A 20,755-nucleotide genomic window follows, 5' to 3' on the forward strand; every position below is an offset into this window, starting at 1 on the left:
GGTATTTTTGTAGCAGCCACATTAAGTAAACCAGATTTAGTAAACAGTGTACATGGAAATCTAAGGAAAATGGAATTCCAACTAAGAAACACTATATTAATAGAGGTATTATGCCTTTTAATGTGACAAACCCATATTTAAGAAATAATAGGCAACCTCCAAAAATGTGTTCAGTACAGGAAATTTTAAGAACATTAGGAAAGCTACTTCACAGTTTTAAAGTCAAGTGATTTCTTTATACAGAGGCAATAGGGTCTAGTGGAAAGGGCTCAAGCTTTGGAGTTAGACTTTGGTTCAATCCTAGCTCAGCCATGTACCATCTGTGTGTACCTGAACAAATTAATTAACCTTTGAGTCTCAATCTATAAAAGGGGACTAATATTTATTTTGTGAGCTTATACTACAGATTAGAAATATGTGAAATATGGCTAGTACAATAAATGGTAGCTGTAATTTGCAGTGAAGCATTTTCAAATTGAAATCAAGTCATTATGAGCACGCCAGCAGAAATCTCAAAGATGATTATTTTTTCAACTAAATGACTATTGCTGATAGGAGATATTGATGTAGAGTTAAAGTTCTCTAAATGCATTAGAAATCTTATATTTTTTCTTCTTTTGAGTATCTCAAAATAGAAACAGCAAAAATAGACATTTTTTCCACTACAACCCTAATAAAGGTGAAACAACAGTGGTATGGGAATCAAACTCAGTCTACTGAATCTTACTTTTCCCATGGGCAAAATAAAGAGATTACATTAAATAATCTCTATGCTCATTTCCAACTCTAAAAATATATGGAACTAAGTAAAGTGGTTAAGAGCTGTGAAGGCAGATTGCCTGGATTCATACCAGCTCTGCAGCCTTGAGGAAGTTTCCTAACCTCTCAATCATGCTTATCTATGAAATGGGAATCATAACGGTACCTATCTCAGAGTGTCATGAGAATTAAATGAACACACAAAGTACACAGAATGGTGTAGAGCACATAGAAAACAGTTAATAAATGGTAAGTCTTATTATTAAAATGGAAAACATTCTCTCCGGTCATTAAAATTTTTAAAGATTTTTCAAAGCTGGAATATCATCCAGGGGAAAGATGAAATACTTTGTTTTTACTTCAAGAAAAACAAAATTAGGACCATTGTTGGTGTTTTAGAAAAAAAAAAAAGTACTCCTGCTTCACAATGTTCTGGCAGAAATGATGAAACATCAAATTAAAAGAATGCTTTCTAGCTAAAAAGAATTTGTGCCCCCCCCCCACCCTTTGCCATCTAGACGAAAATAGCTCAAAACTTTAGGAAGAGAAATGAAACAAAACAAAAAATTATGAAACATGTGCACTTCTAGTTTTGGCAGAAGATTTGAAAACTCCCTGCTCCCCAAGCCAAGTGAAGTAATATGGCTGATCCTGCCATCTTGCTAGAAATGAAACTGCTACCTACATCTGTGGATTTCATCCCTTCCTTAAATGCGGGGCTGATCTTGTTCCATCTGTCACACCCAGTGATTGCCATTGTTTCTCCTATAGAGAAATCAACTATGATTATGGTTTTTCTGATTTGAGCCAAAAGGCTTCTACAAAAAGTTGCTTCAAACTCCCATGGAATCTGCAAATGACAATGGTTGGCAAGGAAAGGCACATAAAATCTCATGTGAATGATAATGAGAGAGAATCTCTAAACATAAGAGTGAGCCATGGGGTATACTTCCTTGGGTATCTGGATGCTTTCTTCCCCTTTTATCCTTATGTGAATTATCAATTATCACAATTTCTGAAAAGCCTATAGCTGAGCAATAATACTAGCACCAAATGTTGTGGTACTATGTAAGTCTGTCTTATTGACTTATTTTTTTAAAAAAAAGGATAAAAGAGGAAAGTAAATAGCACATTCAATGAACATAATACAAATTGCAGGAAACATCAGCTGTAATGTTCCATTTTAAAGTTAGAATGAGATTATGAATAGAACACAACAGAAGTTAATGGTAAAATTCCAGATTTTTAATGTAAATGACTTAGAATGATACTACTGACTCATTCTGACAATGTTATTAAACTCAGTAAAACTAAGGAAAAACAAAAAACCAAGCTACCCATGTAGGATTAGCTAAGATTCTATTCAAGTGAGGTCAAAGATTTCTTAGACATGACATCAAAAGATTCTTAAAAGAAAAAAACTGATAAAATGGACTGTGGCAAAATTTAGAACTTCTGCTCTTCAAAAAACATGTTAAGAGAAAAGATAAGCCGCACACTGGGAGAAATATTTGCAAGTCATATATATGATAATGGACTTCTATCTAGAATAGATAAAGAATTCTCAGAACTTACTATTAAAACAAGCAATCCACAATTTTAAAAGCTACCAAGACATGTTAACAGGTACTTCACCAAAGAAGACATAGTATAGTAAGCAAGCACAAGAAAAGATACTTAACATCAACAGTTACGGGGGTAACTGAAAATAAAACCACAATGAATTACCACCACACACCTATTAGAATGGTTAAAAAAAAACGGACAGACAATACCAAGCACCGGTTATTATGTGGAGCAACTGGAACTCCTATATACTGTGGGTGAGAATGCAAAATGGTACAGCTGCTGTGAAAACATTTTGATAATTTATTAAACATAATCCATGTTTATTTTATTTTTTTAAATATTTATTTTTGAGAGCCTGCACGCATGTGTGCGTGAGCAGGGGAGGGGCAGAGAGAGGGGGGACATAGGATCTGAGGCTGGCTCCGCACTGACAGCAGAGAGCCCGATGCGGGGCTCAAAATCATGAACTGTGAAATCATGATCTGAGCCGACCAAAATCAAGAGTCAGATGCTCAACCGACCAAGCCACCGTGGCAGCCCCATTATTCATATTTATGACATGACCCAGCAATCCCACACCAAGTAAAATAAAAATTTAGTTTAACAAAAAACCCTATGAATGTTTACAGCAACTTTTATATTAACCAAAAACTAATTTCAACATCAGTCAAGTGAGTAATGAATAAACTGTGAGATACCCATATAATGGAATACTGCTGCAATACAAAGGAATAAATATAATACAATACAAAGGAATAAATATAAACAACATAGATGAATCTATATGAATTATGCCAAGTGAAAGGAGCTAAATTCAAACAGCTATATACTGTATGATTTCATTATATGACATTCTGTGAAAGGAAAGCGTCTAAGGAGAGCAAACAGATCAGTGGTTGTCAACTCCTGGGGGTTGAGAAAGGGACAGACTACAAAGGGGCAGAAGGGAATTTTGGGGGGTAACTGAACTCCTCTATATTTTGACTGTGGTAGTGGTGGTCACACAACTATATGTATTGGTCAAAACTGCAGAATTATACACTGAAAATGATGAATAATACTCTATGCAAATTTTTCCTTAACAGAAAAATTTTTATATTATAGTTAAGTAAAAGTAACAGAACCCAAAACTAACATGCAAAAAAGCTTAAAATAAGAAAAAGTGGCCAAGCCCATTTTTGGAAATTAGGGTCCAAGCTACAATTGTACTCCACTAGGAAGCTAAATCTCATGTTTTTGTTTGGTTTTACTCCTCTAGTAGTAAAATAACCACAGATTTGACTCCTAAAAAATATGCTTTAAAAAATTAACCTACTAGAAACTGTTTTATAAATTCCAAATGCTCCTAGGTCATTAACTCAATAAACCCCATCATCCTACATTTCCATCTGCTCCCTTTATTCTCTCAATATCTTTTTAACATTTTTAGACTATCCACCACATCAGAACACTATTCAACTCTACATCTCATCAACTTATTTCAAGATCTCTTTAAATTTTACTTCTCAACAAGATCTTAGGCGAAAATTGCTGTGCTAAAGGGAAGACTATCATCTTAGTCCAGGTGCTTATCTTTTGCTCCTAGCTACACTAGATTTCAAGCTACCTCTACTTTCACTGATCCCATCTTTGGCTGACCAATCTTCTCAAAAGGTTTCTTCTTTTTTTTTTTTTTTTCCTCCTACACTGGGTCTGCCCCCACCCAATCAATGGAACTATTTTTTCAGTGGAAATTCACTAAAGGATATGAAAAAATGGGTTTGTATTATATTGTTACAAAGCTATCAGTATCAATATCATTTAGGAATGTTAAACATAGGTCAATTTTTAAAAAATAATTAAAATCTAAAGAATTTGATATAGGACTTAAAATTTACTTGGATTAACAATGATGTTATGCCAAAAGCGGTCCTGGCCTTATAAAACTCAAATTTTTTGCCTTTCACTATATAATTTTCTGATGCTTTCATCAATCAAAAGGGTTAGAACTTCTATAAATCCAGTGGAGTGTTTCCTAAATTGTTTCACACAGAGGTTTATAGGTATGGTTGGGGGTACCTCTTAATGAAGGGTAGAGGCAAGATTTTCACAGTCAAGTAAGTGTGGAAATGTTTCTCTTTCTTCTAACACTTTTTCTCTGAGTATACTCATTAACATCTCACAGAACACTGGACAGAGCACGGTTTGGGAAATCTATACACAAAATACTAAATTAAGTTTAAAAAATTTAATTGCATCAAAGACACAATGCCTACATCATAGGCAGCAGTGACCAAATAGTAACTAATTGGGGAATGCAGACAAAACTCAGGTAGATGCATGTTGCTCTTAAATAGCTAAATTAATACCTTGTTACTCAATGGGTATACTTTTGATCAGGAGTTTCTGCATCACCTTTAATTTTTTCAAGCTCTTTCCCAAAATCAATTTCAATCTTCAGAATTTTAACAACATCCCCACATGATTTCAATGCATGTTAAAGGCTGAGAAGCACTGGCCTACAACAGGAGTTGGCAAACTTTCTGTAAAGAGCCAGAGAGTTAAAATTTTAGGTTTTATGAGCTATGAGGTCTGTATTGTAACTATTCAACTAGGCTGTTTATTATAATGATAAAAAGGTCTAGAAAGATATAGTAATTAAAGATGAATATAGATACCTTAGAACAGAATCCCAAAATACATAAAGAAATGACAGAATTGAAAGGATAAACCCACAGTTTGGCAATTATACTGAGGATTTTCAATATCCCTCTCTCAATACTGATGGAATCAGACAAAAAATCAACAAAGATGTAGATAGAGAAGAATAACAACCAACTTAACCTAGCTGGTATTTATAGAACCCTCTACCCAATAACAGCAGAATACTCATTCTTTTCAAGTGAACATGGTGTTTTCTCCAGAATCAAATACATCCCAGGTCACAAAACAAGTCTTAATAAAAGACTAAAATCATACAAACTATGTTCTCCCATCACGTGTAATTAAATTAGAAATTAATAACCAAGAAACGTGGGAAATCCCTCAGATATCGCAATATCAGACAACCAATTTTTAAATAACCCAAAGGTCAAAGAGTAAATTTTAAGGGAAATTAGAAAATACCTTGTGAGACAGCCTAGTACTAGTAGAAGGTCACACACATAGATCAATGGAACAAAAAAGAGAGCTCAAAAATAAAGCCTTACATTTATATTTCATTGATTTTGGTCAAAGGCACCAAGGCAATTCAACAGAGGAAAGGATAGTCTTTTCCTAGAATAATTAGAAAGCCCTATTAAAAAAAATTAGATCCTTACGTCATACCATAGACAAAAATTACTGCCAAATGGATCATGCACCTAAATATCAAAGCTAAAACAATACAATCATTAAAGAAAACTAATTTATAGAAGAAAATCTTTGTGACCTAGGGTTGACCAAAGACTTCTTAGATAGAGTACTAAAAGCACAGTCCATAAAGAGAAAGCTGGTAAATTGTTCTTCATAAAATTTAAAAGTTGTACTCTTCAAAATGTGTCATTAAGAAAAAAAGATAAGTCACACACTGGGAGAAAACATTTACAAATCATAGATTTCTTAAAAAAGGACTTGTATGCAGAATATAAAAAGAACCCTTAAAACTCAATCATAAGAGAAATAACTCAATTTACAATGGGCAAAAGATTTGAATAGATACTTCAACAACAAAGACAAGTGAATGACTAATACATTAAATGATGCTCAACATATTAGTCATTAGAGACATGCAAATTAAAGCCACAAAGAGATACCACTCCACGCCTAAATTGAGAAGCAGTCTCAAGTAATTCAACTTTAAAAAAGAGTAGAATGGAAGGAGAGAATATGGAAATTGATTCTCTCAAAATCATTTTTGCTGACATAGTCTTTGGAAAGCTTTTGCGTACCTCCAGTGGTACACATACTACTGATATAAGAAGACCACTGGTATAAGAAAACAAGAAAGGTACAGTGACTTACAAAATAATTGGTTAGCAGGATTTGATGATCTGGAAAGGTGTCAAGCATGAATGAGCCTGACTTCAAAACAAAAACAAAAACAAAAACAAAAACAAAGTAGTTAGCGCTGGAAGGGTGGAAAAGGAGCTAACCTGATAGAGGGTAGGGAAAGGAAGTAGAACTCTTTAGGAATTTCTGACATTATCCTCCATCATCATCATCACGATCATGGTTCTAATAGTCCCCTGCACTGGCAAATGAGGAAGATGGTCTCAGGCAACACCCACAATGTTTTTATCATTTAGTTGACTTCCACACTGGCTCCCTGCCCTAGCCCACACTTGACAAAAAGGTACCATGCCCAGGCAAGTCTCTACATCCCCCTTTAAACACTCACATCCAAAAATCACTCTGTAGCAACTGCAGCGAAGAAGAAAATTGCACCAAGTACAGGTGACCTTCCTTTTTATCCTACATCCTAATCTGATGTACTCAAACTACAGCATTTCTCACTGTAATAATCATTTATATGCCTGCCTCTTCCTTCTCCCATTAGACATTGTGACTTCTTTCAGACAGAGACCTTGAGATCTTCAGCAACCTGTAGAGTATCTGACATACACTGCAGTCAATAAATGTTCAAAGAACGGAAGACTAGGCTTGTTAATATTATAAACTCCAACCATGCAATTTGAGTATCCTTGTCTACAAAAGACCTTTTTATTTTTTTTTAACATCATAGGCAGCAAAAAAGAAACCCATTTTTTCTTTCTTAGGAATGTTATATAGCTAATCACCTTTTACTTAAATAGGAAATGGCTTTATACATATAAAAAAAAAAAAAATGTGTTGTAGTAAAAGGACCAGGAGCTAGTTAACATGGTTAAGGCTAGTACCAGTGACTCTGGATATGTCTTCAATGGCTTTCAGTTTCTTCAGGCGTGAAATGAAAGGATTAAAGTGCAATCTCTAAGCACCCTTCAAATGTTAATATTCTAAAGATCTTTATCAGTGTTTAAAAACAATTAGAAGGTAGGAGGCGTGTCACTTGCTGAGTATTCCTAACATCTTGGTACCTCTCTGCTAAAGAACAAACTAAATTATACTGTCTATTCATTCAGTACTTCAATTCCATGAACAAAAATAAGCACCAGGAAAAAGAGTCTCCTTTTGAAAAGGACATGACTTTTGAATTCTAATAATTTAGCTCTTGAAGGATTTAACCACACATCATAGGTACTGACATAATAAACCAAACTATATATACACTTACCTGCCAGGAAACTGCTCCTAAAATTGCTGTTGCAAGGAGACTAAAAAAAACTAACTGTTCTGAAATTAAGCAAAAGTGACGCATCCCTTTGGATGCCATGATTCTATCAAGGCTATTGTTATCCACCCTGTGGGTAAAATACACTTTATGGCAGTCATTTAACTTGGTATGGAATCCCCAAAGAGTTAAGAGAAAAATAATATGGCAAATCATCCAGAAAATTCCAAAAATGGAAAAGCCTGGTATTACAAAATACCAGAGGTGAGTGTCTCTAAGTTTAAATGCTGAAAGAATAAAAAAGGTAAGCTCAATCATTCCAATGAAAACAACTGAAAGTCTTCTGCATATTCTTCCACGGTACAAAAAGGGTTTCCACCTTTCAGTCACTGAAAGTCCGCTAAAATAGATGTCAAGGAAAGGGTCGGTTATCAGGCAGATAAAAAAACATGCAAAAGCAATTGGATTTTGGGGAGTTTCCAATGAGGAGAAAAATAACAAGACTGCAAAAATAACTAAGTTTGGAATAGCTAAGAAAGACTTCATTCTCAGGTCAATAATCAGCATGGCCAAAGCTACGACAAGTAAAATGACACTCAGAGACTTCTCCACCAACATAGTTGTGCTGGCAATAGCAAATCCAACAAGTTCCAGAAATTCAACTGTGGTTAGTAAAGTGGGTCGATGACGGACATACCCAGAAATTCTCTCCACCAAAGCGCATAATATCCTTAATACTATGGAAGTTAGAAGCAAATATTTGGTTGATTCTTCTTTCACATCATTTTTAAAGGATGAATTGTCAAGAAAACATAGGAGGCCAAGCAAGAATCCAAACCAAAGATTCGAGAGACTTAAACTTGCCGCTTCCATTGAAAAATAATAATAGAGTATGCTGGCAATTCCAAGAACAAAAAGACCAAGAATAAAAATTACCAAAATTAAGGAATTTGCTGTTTTTTCCCATCTTACATAAAGACCTAGGCATATAGCAACCAGTAAGTTGATTCTGGCTAAATAGCCAAGATAACGCACTGAAGAATGCATATTCACTTCTCTGTTTACTTCTTCCAGTCTTGTCATTGCTAAATAGAGACAATGACTAAAGCAGTAACGCAGTGATTTACACATGTAATCTGGCAATTTGGGCTTTCTCCCCACGTTTCAAAAATTATCTGCTTGTATTTCATCCAGCAAATCCAATGTATCCGTAACTCCTATTTCCGCATTTCCTCTGGTGGAATTTTTGTTTATAGTGATCTAAAACGAAAAAAAAATATATGTCAGTGTTAATTTTATATAATTCACCCTTTCCACCTATCTTCTTTGTAAAAAATAATAAATGAAATATACAGTTTCTTCTGAAACCCAGTTTTAAATTTGACTTGCATGTATCTTAATGGTAACTGTCTCTGGTTTAAAAATTCACTTTATTCAAACCAAAATGGCAGTGCTTTCTACTTAACATATGCTAAGACTGTATGACTAAATCACCACCAATGAAACTGTTTTTCCAGAGACTAAGCCATTCTTGCTTCAATATTTGATTTTTCAACTACAGGCAAATATGAGATATTCAACCTGGCTTAGGTTGTAGCAGATGGATTTGGCACAATCACAGGCTACTCAGCAGCTAAAAAGAATGATGGACTTCATCCTCATCTTTAATTTGAAAGGCACTAATACCCAATAATAGCAACCATTACTATCTGCCTAAAATCCTCTACATCTTTTTACAAGGCAGCTCTAACATGCTATAAAATCTCAGTCTTTACATTGTTTAACGAATATACTTATTAGAAGTAAAGTATTAAAATTAGTCCCTAAAGTTAATCTGTAATTTTCCCTGTAGTTTTGTCTCTACTAAATTACTTGGATTATCAAACCTCCTTTCTAAATCTAGATACTATCTCTGTAGCAAACCAATTCCTGAACTTTCTAGTTAAAATTGTCAACTTGAAATGCTAACCAATATTTATTGTAAATTAAAAATCTTATAATTTTACTTTTAAAAAGTTAACAATTATTTGTTAAAGGACCCAGATAATTATTTCAATCTTTGAGTGCCCCCCAAAAGTTGCACTTAAAGCATGACAGTGGTCAAAAATGCTTTAACTATCTGCCAGATAACTGTTCAAATTTTCTACTACACTGTTTCAAAAGAACTGATCCATTCAACAGTTCACGGTCACATTAAATATCCATGGAGAACCCAACTGGATAAAAATTTTAAAAAATGACTTGTTTGTGATCAGCTTATTTATACTTTCTTAATAGGACACTAAAAGACCTGACAGAAACATAAGATAACCTGGAATTAATGTTAATTATCCATTTGGCTGGAGAAGAATGTCAATGAGTGACAATCTTACAGTCTCTGGGATGTTCCAAGTACTATTACTAATTCCACTTCTTACTAATTCTACTTCATCAAGTATATTTTTTACAGATAATCCTATTTAAGTATTCTGATTTTCCTCAATTACATTTTCATCCAATCATTTCTTACTTATGATACCATACACACTAAAGAAAATGTCTTCCTCTGTTTGGAAGGACAAAACCTTATTTTGGTTTTACCTTTTTTCCCCTAAGCTTAAGACACTGAAAAAAATCTAGAATACATTGTATTTTTTTAACATCACTCCTGTATGTTATATAATCATTCAGTGACTATGTTGGCATATGTATCCTCAGTTGATGGTACAGTCTGGGCTTAGACAACTGAACACTGCTGGAGAAAAAAAACAAAAAATTACACACCAGGCTAAATGGATGCCACTCAAATCACTCTTCCATTCTCTGTGACTATCATCCTCTCTTCTTCTAGTCAAATCTCTGACACCCATTTCTCACTGCATTCTCACTATATGACTGCCTCCGACAGAGGTGTCTGAAGAGAGCTTACTTGGGTTTCCAACCCTACAAACCCATGTCTAACCTACATCTCCTGATACAAGAAAAGAAGGATGTCCCTTCCCTATATAAGGGTAAATCTTTCAGCCATATTAGATATGTTTTTCCCTCTACCTCTTCCAGAACTTGTCTCCTCTCTCTCCAAACTCCCACTCTTATCCATTAGCACTTAAAAGAGCTTTGCAAATGTCTGAGTTTATTTGAGAGACAGTGAGAGTATATGCGCACAGGGGAGGGGCAGAGAGAGAATTCCAAGCAGACTCAGCCCTGTCAGCGCTGAGCCGGATGAAGGGGTCGAACCCATGAATTGTGAGATCATGACCTGAGCAGAAATCAAGAATCGGATGCTTAACCCACTGAGCTACCCCGGGGCTCTGCAAAGCTCTTTTTAAAAATAACACTGGGGTGGGGGGCCTGGTTGGCTCAGTTAGTCCAGCGTCTGACTCTTGATTTCAGCTCGGTCATGATCTCATGGTTTGTTGGTTCGAGCCCCTCGTCGGCTATGTGCTGACAGCTCAGAGCCTGGAGCCTGCTTCGGATTCTGTGTCTCCTTCTCTCTCTGCCCCTCCCTCGCCTGTACTCTGTCTCTCTCTCTCTCTCTCAAAAATAAATAGAACATTAAAAAGTAATAATAATAATACCGGGGCGCCTGGGTGGCTTAGCCAGTTAAGCACCCGACTCTTAAGTTCAGCTCAGGTCATGATCTCAGGTTCATGGGATAGAGCACCTCGTGGGACTCCATGCTGACAGTGCAGAGCCTGCTTGGGATTCTCTCTCCCTCTGTCGCTGCCCCTCCCCCCCTCCCAAAAATAAACTACTTAAAAAAAAATACCAAAACCCAGAAACAATAGAAACAATCCTCACTCATCCCCATCTTCTCTTCCAAGTTTAGTCTTCTGTCCTCTTGACAGATGTTATTTGATTGCTGCACTTCTCCCACCACTAAACAATGGTTCCCACTATACAACAAATTGCTCTGCCAAATTCTAAAATGAGCGGTAAGCTCCTAAAATCAATGCGTACTTTTCACTTATTATCCTGCACTTTTTTCAAACAACCTTTGACATTGCTGACTCCTCTCAATTTCTGAAACCTGTCCGCCCTTTAGCTTTCAAATACTAAACTCCAGATTTTCTTCCTAACCCATTGATCTTTCCTTCTAGGTCTTCTTGCAGACTCTTCATTCTCAATCCATCCTTTGGCTATTCAATCCCAAGTTTAGGCTTTTCTCTCACTATATACTTTCTATGAGCAATCTCATCTATTTCCATGTTTCAATTATTCTCTCTCCCTAATTACACACATATATTAATCTATGTGATAGAAATAAAAGCACCAACTCTGTTTGCTCTTAGAGTAAAACCTAGAAAAAAAGGTAAACGTAAATTGTACCCATAAATCCATATCGTAGAATTTACGCAACCACACTGCCAAAATCACCATGGCAGCATATTTTTAAATGGCTAGTTTACACAGTCTTTCCATATTCTGACCTTCTTCAAAAGACAAGCTGGCTGAATCAGAGAGTAAAGCAACAAAGCATCACAATCTTTTCAACTTGTCTGCAATTAGTTGGTTCAATGAGAAATTACTTGACAGATAAAAATGGAGAAGAGTCAATTTGCATAGAGGAAGTTCACTAATAACTCCCAGAGCCTATTTTATAAAACACACATACTACTCTAACCCTCCTCTCCTTCACCGCCAATATTTAATCCTCACCAAGTCTTATCCTTCTTCCTATACACATCTTAAATGTTTCTACTTCTTTCCATCCCCAAAGTCAAAATCCCAATTTTGGCCACCATTGTCTCATGCTTAAATATCTCCCTGTATCTACTCTTGCCTGCTCCAAGAAGCATCCCTTTTAAAACCAAAAATTTGTTAGGTCACTCTGTTATGTAAAACCTGCCAATGGCTTCCCATCATCTTAACCAATAAAGTCTACATTCCTTAAAATGCCTTATAATACTCGCCATATTGGCTGTGAATAACTTTCCTGCCTCATCTCTTACCACTCTTCCTCTTGAACTTTGTATTCCAGCCACGCTGACCTTTCAGTTCTGTACTACACCACTGCTATTCCCTCTTCAAGTATACTCCTTTCCCTCCTCCTATCCCCAACCCAGTCCTCACACCTGGCTCACTCCTACTGTTCAGGTGTAACTTAAATCATTTTCTTACTGAGATCACCCCTGACCCATTCATATGATCCCTGCACTTCCTCTATAATAGCAGAATACTGATCATCATTTAGTATCTGCATTCCCTATTAGATCACAAGGTCTCTGAAAGTTTGTCTTTATTACTGTGTACCCGTGTCTAGCAGAAATTTGGAATCAAGTAGGTATTCAACAAATACCTGAAGAAATAAAGTCTAATACAGAAATAACTATAATAACAATGCTAGTTATTGGACACTTACTAATACACAAAGAGAATAAAGAAGTTGTCCAATATCCCATGGCTCATAAGCAGTAGAGCTAAGGGAGATTCCATAAATGTTTGGAATTACTCTATCCTTCGCTGAATTCATCCAAATTCCTCCAAACCAGTTAGTTCTCTTCCATGTCCTCCCTCTAGGGAATGGCTCACTAGAGTCAAAGCCACACTTTAACATTTGCATCAGCTTTGGACTCAGAAACTATTTCTGTCCCATCTAGGGGGAAGCTTCAAAAGCTAAAAGAACCATGTTAACTCTTTGGGCCCATTAAATACGAGAAGAATGGCACCTTAAATATTAAATCTCTCAGTACTGGGGCAGCAACAGCAATTCTTCCAGAAAGAGCCCGCCTGTTCTCTACCACCTCTCTACTTTGGGAGAAGGCAACCACAACTGCGGACCCAGCTGACTGGTTAATCACGGAGGATAAGGAGAGGCACACCCCACCTTCCATCCTCCGACCCCCACCGTCAACTACTCCCGGGGCAGTTAATGGCAATCCCGGCCCCAAGAGACCGGCTGGGCGGAGCTTGGGGCTCGAACTATGCAGAGCCCTGGGCGGTGTCTGTGCTCAGGTCTCGCCACCCCGCTGTTCACCCGGACCCCCCTACCTGACTCGGCCGCCGCCACCAATGCTCTCTCAACCCACGGAGTCGGCTCTGGGGCCAACACAGAAAAGGGAGGGTCCTTGGGGCTGAGCCTGAGACTCGGAGCGGGAAGGTGGCACGCCGGGAGCGGGAGGAGGGGGGTCGAGGGCCTGAGGCCACACGCACTAGTACAGGCCAGTCTCGATGGAAACTTTCTCCGTTACCGGCCGGGCCGCGGCCGCCATGTTCCTGCCGCCGAATCCGCGACGGTACGGAACGCCGCCGGGGTCAAACCGGGCGGCGCGCTTCCTCCCTGAGGCCCGGCCCCCCTCCCCGCCCAAACCCACCGCGCCACAGCCGTCCCAGGTGCGTCCGGCCCTGCACTGGCGCACACACCCCACCTAGGGTGCTGGCCGAGTCCAGCGTCCTTCGTCTTCTGGGACTTGGAATCGGCCGCGAACCGGGAGTGGGAAGACCACAAAGGATCATGTAAACCGTGCCTATGAAGCCTCTAGGCCGCCGCCTCGGGCTGGACCGAAACTGGGGCCGGACGGGCGGGACGGCCACACGTGGGCTGTAAATACCGCAGGAGGCTTTGCTGTTCTTTAGTATTTGGCATAATGCATGGCTTTGTGTCTGCTGACCGGCAAAAGGCAAGCTCCTTAGGCTCGCCTTCAAAGCCCTTCTCGCCTCCTCTCCTAATTAAGACTCCTTTTAAATCACCGCCTGGGTCTTTACGCCACCGACAACGCTGAGCTCCCCCCCCCCCCCCCCCCCCCCCCCCCCCCCCCCATTCGTCCTCCTGTCCCTTACATGTTCACCAACCTCTCTTCCTAAAAGCCAGTAAAACGCCCAGGCCTGTTACAGGCAGCGCTTTACAACAGCTGTGGACCCGACGGTTTGGGGATTTGGATCCTGGTTCCCCTTCTCTATGCGCAACCTCAGTTTCTCTGATTAAATAAATAGTAACTAAACCTTCGTTGCAAAGGTGTTGTGAATGTACAGGGAAACTATATTTTTTCTGGCAGAAGGTAGGCCCTTAAAAAGTATGAATTACTCTTCCCTAAGAATAGCCCTTCCTGCCGGCCTTCTCTCCCTCCCATCATTTTCTACTCCTTGTAGCTCTTAGGTCAGTTAATCTCTCTGAACCCCAGTTTTCTCATGTGTTAATGGGATACTAATAATATCCACCTTACAGGGTTGTCATAGGGATTAAATGAGAAGATACATGTAGAAAAATCCCTTACAATCTTTAGATGTTTTATATCCTTTAGGATAAAGCTCAGAATCCTTCAACAAGTTCTGTAGTCTGGCTCTAATCCTTCAACAAATTCTGTAGTCTGGCTCTTTTTTACCTCCGGCTTGACATCACAGAACACTCCCTCAGTTGTCTGCACCCCAGCATGCTTTCATTTCCTCTGGGACATGTCCAGTTTTACTCACCATTAAACCCACCCAATGTAGTAGTGCCTGATACATAGTTGGTACATAACTATTTGTAAAGTAATAGTACACAGTAGGACTTCAATCACTAGTTCTCTCCCACTTATTTTCTGTTAGTGTCGTCTGTTCCTATATCTGCTAATAGAATGTGAATTTCTTCATTTTTATTTAATAGATGTTGGGGGTCAAGGTGGGCAGCACATCTATAGTGATGAAGCACTCTCAGGCTCAGATTCCTCATATGCACATGAAAAGTGTGAGATTGTGTCCAGACTCCTGTGTAACTCTAAATGCAATCGCTAGCCATCTCCCAAATCTGTAACTCTGGCTCTCTGGAGAACAAGTGTTCTAATAGGGAAAGATATGATACACTAGGCAGTGAAGGAAAGGTTAGTACCTGAGGTCCCCGGGTGGGGAAAAACACGTATTTTGGAACAATACTGGGAGGGTCTGATTACAACAAACCGCCTCAGACGTTAAGGTCCCTCTTAAGAATGTAACAGACACCACCTGCACCCACTCAGGTTTCCTTCAGGAACCTGACAAAAGACCTGACTAAAAATATCTAGACAATAAAATGTGTGACCCACAAGGAAGCGTATGGCCATCGACCACACCTCATACAATGGAAACAAGCCAATTAGGTATGGACAACCCAGCACCTAGAGTTGTCTAGCCTGTAAGAGTATGACCTGAGAAGGAATGAGAGGGAAGGGAAGGCGGCGATGACCAAAACCCTTGCCTATAGTCGCAGGTATTTACTTTCTAAGTCCCCCTCACTGCATAGAGCGTTTCCATACTATTCTTCCTTTCTGATCTTATACTCCAGTAAACTTTTGCCTGCTGGTCATTTTGTGTCCACCTCTACATTCTTCAAAGTAGCAAGACAACGAACCCCCGCTCCGTCTTGAGGTAAAAAAAAAACCTCCTGCCACAGTGTCCATATTGCCAACTACCTGCTAGATGTTTCTTCTTGAATACATTGCCATCACTTCTAACTCAGTTTACCTTTAGTGGGCATTTATTTATACATATGTATATTGTTTTTTTGTTTTGCATTCCCACCATCTGAACTCCCCACTTGAGGAGTCTAGTAGTAGCTGAAACTGAAATGCCACATACTTGTTCTACCAATCATGTGTACCAGCTGGGAGCTATGGACTCAAAAAGGCAACCATGGCGCACCTGGGTGGCTCAGTAGCTTGAGCATCAGACTCTTGATCTCCGCTCAGGTCATGATCTCACGGTTCATGAGTTTGAGCCCCACGTTGGGCTCTTGGCTGACAGCATGGAGCCTGCTTTGGGATTCTCTCTCTTGCTCTCTTTTTCTGCCTCTCCCCTGCTTGCATGTTCTCTCAAAACAAATAAATAATTAAAAGAAAAAAAAAAAGCAAACAGAAAGCCGTGCTTCCGGGGTAACTGGAGGAGTGTGGCAAGGGAGGCTCCCGAGGCAGTAGGGAGAGTGTTTCTGGTGGTTGACATCCAGTGTTCAGGATGAGTGGCATCAGTAATTCAAGATGCCTGTGTGCCTACAGCAACTCTAGAGCCCTCTCCCATCAGTTCAGTGCTCTGTTATTATTGGTTGTAGACTCTGACCATGCAGGTCCAAGGCTTCGTTTCTAGAAACCCTCTGAGCTACCCAGTATCCTCTAATAAATTTCTTTTCTGCTTAAATCAGCCACAGCTGTTTCCTGTTCCTTAGCACTAAGACTCCTCATTAAAACACTGCTTTTTCATCTTCCTCAAAGATGATCCACAGCCTTGTGACCTTGAAACTATCTTTGATGCTTGTTATCTTGTCGGTATACTTTAGAATACTTCAGTGAGATATGTATGTGTTTGAGAGTTAACTTTAATCTGCACACTCCAGGGTGGGTAATTAGCATTTGAAAGACTAATCAGGCATCTTCACTCTAACGCTGGCTGCACAAGTGCTTCCACCATCACTGTTAATCTGCACTAGAGGTATGTTAATGAACATAAAAGATTATAAATAATTTTTCATTGTGGAAAGAACAGGTGTTCAGGATATGTGGCTGGCTAGCATACTGAGCAGGTACTTCTGTTCCTGCCTCAATGTAGCATGTGGAAGAGTCTTCTGAATATAGCACCCTAACAGCCTTCAGAATGGCTCCCTGGGTCTAGAACGCTGTTTAGTACTTTGGCACAAAATATTTTTTGTGTAGTGTTGTGTGTGTGTGTGTGTGTGTGTGCTTGCTTGTTGATGCATATTTATCTGTGTAGTTGCATGAAGTCTGAGACTTGCTTTCACTATAGGACACGACCTATTAGTAAACCAGAGGGTAGTAACTCTCATCAGTCTTCCGTTGTTGAAGGCTGCCAGTACTGACTAAAAAAGAACCTCACAATTGTGAAGGCCAAGTGTTTTTTGTTTTCATTCACTACATTTCTTGCATTTATCATTTCTTTTCAAAGTCCACTGCCACTACCATAGTTGAGGTCCTAACCCTGAATTACTTCAGTAACTTCTGTGGTTTGTCATCCTGACGTCAGCCTCATCCAGCCTCTAATCCATCACACTGACTGATATTCTCAGAGCACCGTTCTGTGTCACTTTTTAGATTAAAACCAATGATTTCTACAGGCTACAGAATAAAGTCCAAACTCCTTAGCCTGGCACCTGAGGCCCTCCAGAGCATGAACTAAACACCCCTTTGCCGGGTACTATTTGTCCCCAAATTATAAATATTAGGGTCAGTTCCTGACATCTAGCACATCCACAGCCAAACACCTGGATATAAAGCAGCCACCTGGGTACCATTTCAGTGACAGGAGATCTCAAGCTGCGGTTACTGATGGCAGTGTAATTATCCTAATAGCAGGAACATCCATTCTCCAACACTTGTTTCTATGCAGGCAAGGTCTGTGTGCTCCAGGCCAAAGATTTCGCCCAGAGGAATTATTTCAGACTAGGAACAGCTGTTGAAAATATCTTTTAAAAATCAAGGAAAGGAGGGAAGGTGGAACCTGTGGCAGAGAAATGGATGGTTGTATCTTTCTCAGTCCTCTGTGGCAGAGAGTCACAGATAAGTCCTACATTATTTCTTCCTATGTTCTCTCTTGTTTTCCTCCTAGTTCTTCCAATTCTTCAATTCTGTTCCAGAGTCGAACGAACTCAACATCTCCCTAGATGATCTGCTGGGTCTACTCCCTTGATATATCTCTGTAACACTTTGAGATTACAAAGTGCTTTCACCTCTATCATATAATTTGATTTCTATAAATCTAAATGAAGTAATCATCTTCATCATCATGTTATATGTAAAATAAACAAGGTCCAGAGAAACTACACCGACCCAGGGCAGGCACTTAAACTTCAGTCTTTTGGCTTCAAGTTCTAGGATATCAAATGCAGCTTTCTAAATATCATTTCCTTTTGTGGGTGAAGGCAGGTATTTCAGTCTCATTATTTCTGTAAACAGCAGGAAAGGGTTACAGTGTTCAGCCTGGCATACACCTTAGAATCATCTTGAAGATATTTATTCATTTATTTATGTATTTATTTATTCATTTACTTACGTACTTTTTAATGTTTTATTTATTTATTTTTAAAAACATTTATTTTATTTTATTTTATTTTGTTTTTATTATTTTTTTAACATGAAATTTATTGTCAAATTGGATTCCATACAACACCCCGTGCTCATCCCCAACAGGTGCCCTCCTCAATACCCATCACCCACCCTCCCCTCCCTTCCCACCCCCCCCATCAACCCTCAGTTCTCAGTTTTTAAGAGTCTCTTATGTTTTGGTTCCCTCCCTCTCTAACCTTTTTTTTTCCTTCCCCTCCCCCATGGTCTTCTGTTAAGTTTCTCAGGATCCACATAAGAGTGAAAACATATGGTATCTGTCTTTCTCTATATGGCTTATTTCAATTAGCATAACATTCTCCAGCTCCATCCACGTTGCGACAAAAGGACAGATTTCATTCTTTCTCATTGCCATGTAGTATTCTATTGTGTACATAACCACAACTTCTTTATCCATTTATCAGTTGATGGACATTTAGGCTCTTTCCATAATTTGGCTATTGGTTGAAAGTGCTGCTATAAACATTGGGGTATAAGTGCCCCTATGCATCAGCACTCCTGTATCCCTTGGGTAAATTCCTAGCAGTGCTATTGCTGGGTCATAGTGTAGATCTATTTTTAATTGTTTAAGGAACCTCCACACTGTTTTCCAGAGCAGCTGCACCAGTTTACAATCCCACCAACAGTGCAAGAGGGTTCCCATTTCTCCACATCCTCACCAGCATCTATAGTCTCCTGGTTTGTTCATTTTGGCCACTCTGGCATGAGGTGGTATCTGAGTGTGGTTTTGATTTGTATTTCCCTGATGAGGAGTGACGTTGAGCATCTTCTCATGTGCCTGTTGGCCATCTGGATGTCTTCTTTAGGGAAGTGTCTATTCATGTCTTCTGCCCACTTCTTCACTTCATTATTTCTTTTACAGGTGTGGAGTTTGGTGAGTTCTTTATAGATTTTGGATACTAGCCCTTTGTCCGATATGTCGTTTGCAAATACCTTTTCCCATTCCGTTGGTTGCCTTTTAGTTTTGTTGATTGCTTCCTTTGCAGTGCAGAAGTTTTTATCTTCATGAGGTCCCAATAGTTCATTTTTGCTTTTAATTCCCTTGCCTTTGGAGATGTGTCAAGTAAGAAATTGCTACGGCTGAGGTCAGAGAGGTTTTTTTCCTGCTTTCTCCTCTAGAGTTTTGATGGTTTCCTGTCTCACATTCAGGTCCTTTATCCATTTTTAGTTTATTTTTGTGAATGGTGTAAGAAAGTGGTCTAGTTTTATTCTTCTTCATGTTGCTGTCCAGTTCTCCCAGCACCATTTGTTAGAGACTGTCTTTTTTCCATTGGATATTCTTTCCTGCTTTGTCAAAGATTAGTTGACCATACTTTTGTGGGTCCAATTCTGGAGTCTCCTTTCCATTGGTCTAAGTGTCTGTTTTTGTGCCACTACCATGCTGTCTTGATGATTACAGCTTTGTAGTAGAGCCTAAAGTCTGGGATTGTGATGTCTCCCGCTTTGGTCTTCTTCAAAATTACCTTGGCTATTCGGGGTCTTTTGTGGTTCCATACAAATTTTAGGATTGCTTGTTCTAGCTTTGAGAAGAATGCTGGTGCAATTTTGATTGGGACTGAATTGAATGTGTAGATAGCTTTGGGTCGTATTGCCATTTTAATAATATTTATTCTTCCAATCCATGAGCATGGAATGTTTTTCCATTTCTTTATATCTTCTTCAATTTCCTTCTTAAGCTTTCTATAGTTTTCAGCATATAGATCTTTTACAGGTTTATTCCTAGGTATTTTATGCTTCTTGGTGCAATTGTGAATGGGATCAGTTTCTTTATTTGTCTTTATTTTACTTCATTATTAGTGTATAAGTGTGCAATTGATTTCTGTACATTGATTTTGTATCCTGCGACTTTGCTGAATTCTTGTATCAGTTCTAGCAGACTTTTGGTGGAGTCTATTGGGTTTTCCATGTATAATATCATGTCATCTGAAAAAATTGAAAGCTTGACTTCTTCTTTGCCAATTTTGATGCCTTTTATTTCCTTTTGGTGTCTGATTATTGATGCTAGAACTTCCAACACTATGTTAAACAACAGCGGTGAGAGTGGACATCTGTCGTGTTCCTGATCTCAGGGAAAAAGCTCTCAGTTTTTCCCCGTTGAGGATGATGTTAGCTGTGGGCTTTTCATAAATGGCTTTTATGATCTTTAAGTATGTTCCTTCTATCCTGACTTTCTCAAGGGTTTTTATTAAGAAAGGAT

General features: G+C 38.8%; 1 protein-coding gene across 1 annotated transcript in view; it reads right to left on the reverse strand.

Annotated features, from left to right (window-relative positions):
* Nucleotides 1-13,773, reverse strand: part of TMEM168 (transmembrane protein 168) — a 32,454-nt gene extending 18,681 nt beyond the window's left edge. Inside the window, exons 1-2 of the mRNA XM_049641709.1 lie at nt 13,529-13,773; nt 7,562-8,818 (exon numbers count right to left, since the gene is read on the reverse strand). Coding sequence (XP_049497666.1) covers nt 7,562-8,689 — 1,128 coding nt within the window. The 5' untranslated portion in view covers nt 8,690-8,818; nt 13,529-13,773. The remainder of the gene's footprint in view (nt 1-7,561; nt 8,819-13,528) is intronic.
* Between the last annotated feature and the right edge of the window lie 6,982 nt (nt 13,774-20,755).

The sequence above is a fragment of the Panthera uncia genome, chromosome A2 (genome assembly GCF_023721935.1).
Source record: "Panthera uncia isolate 11264 chromosome A2, Puncia_PCG_1.0, whole genome shotgun sequence".
Classification (NCBI taxonomy): Eukaryota; Metazoa; Chordata; class Mammalia; order Carnivora; family Felidae; genus Panthera; species Panthera uncia.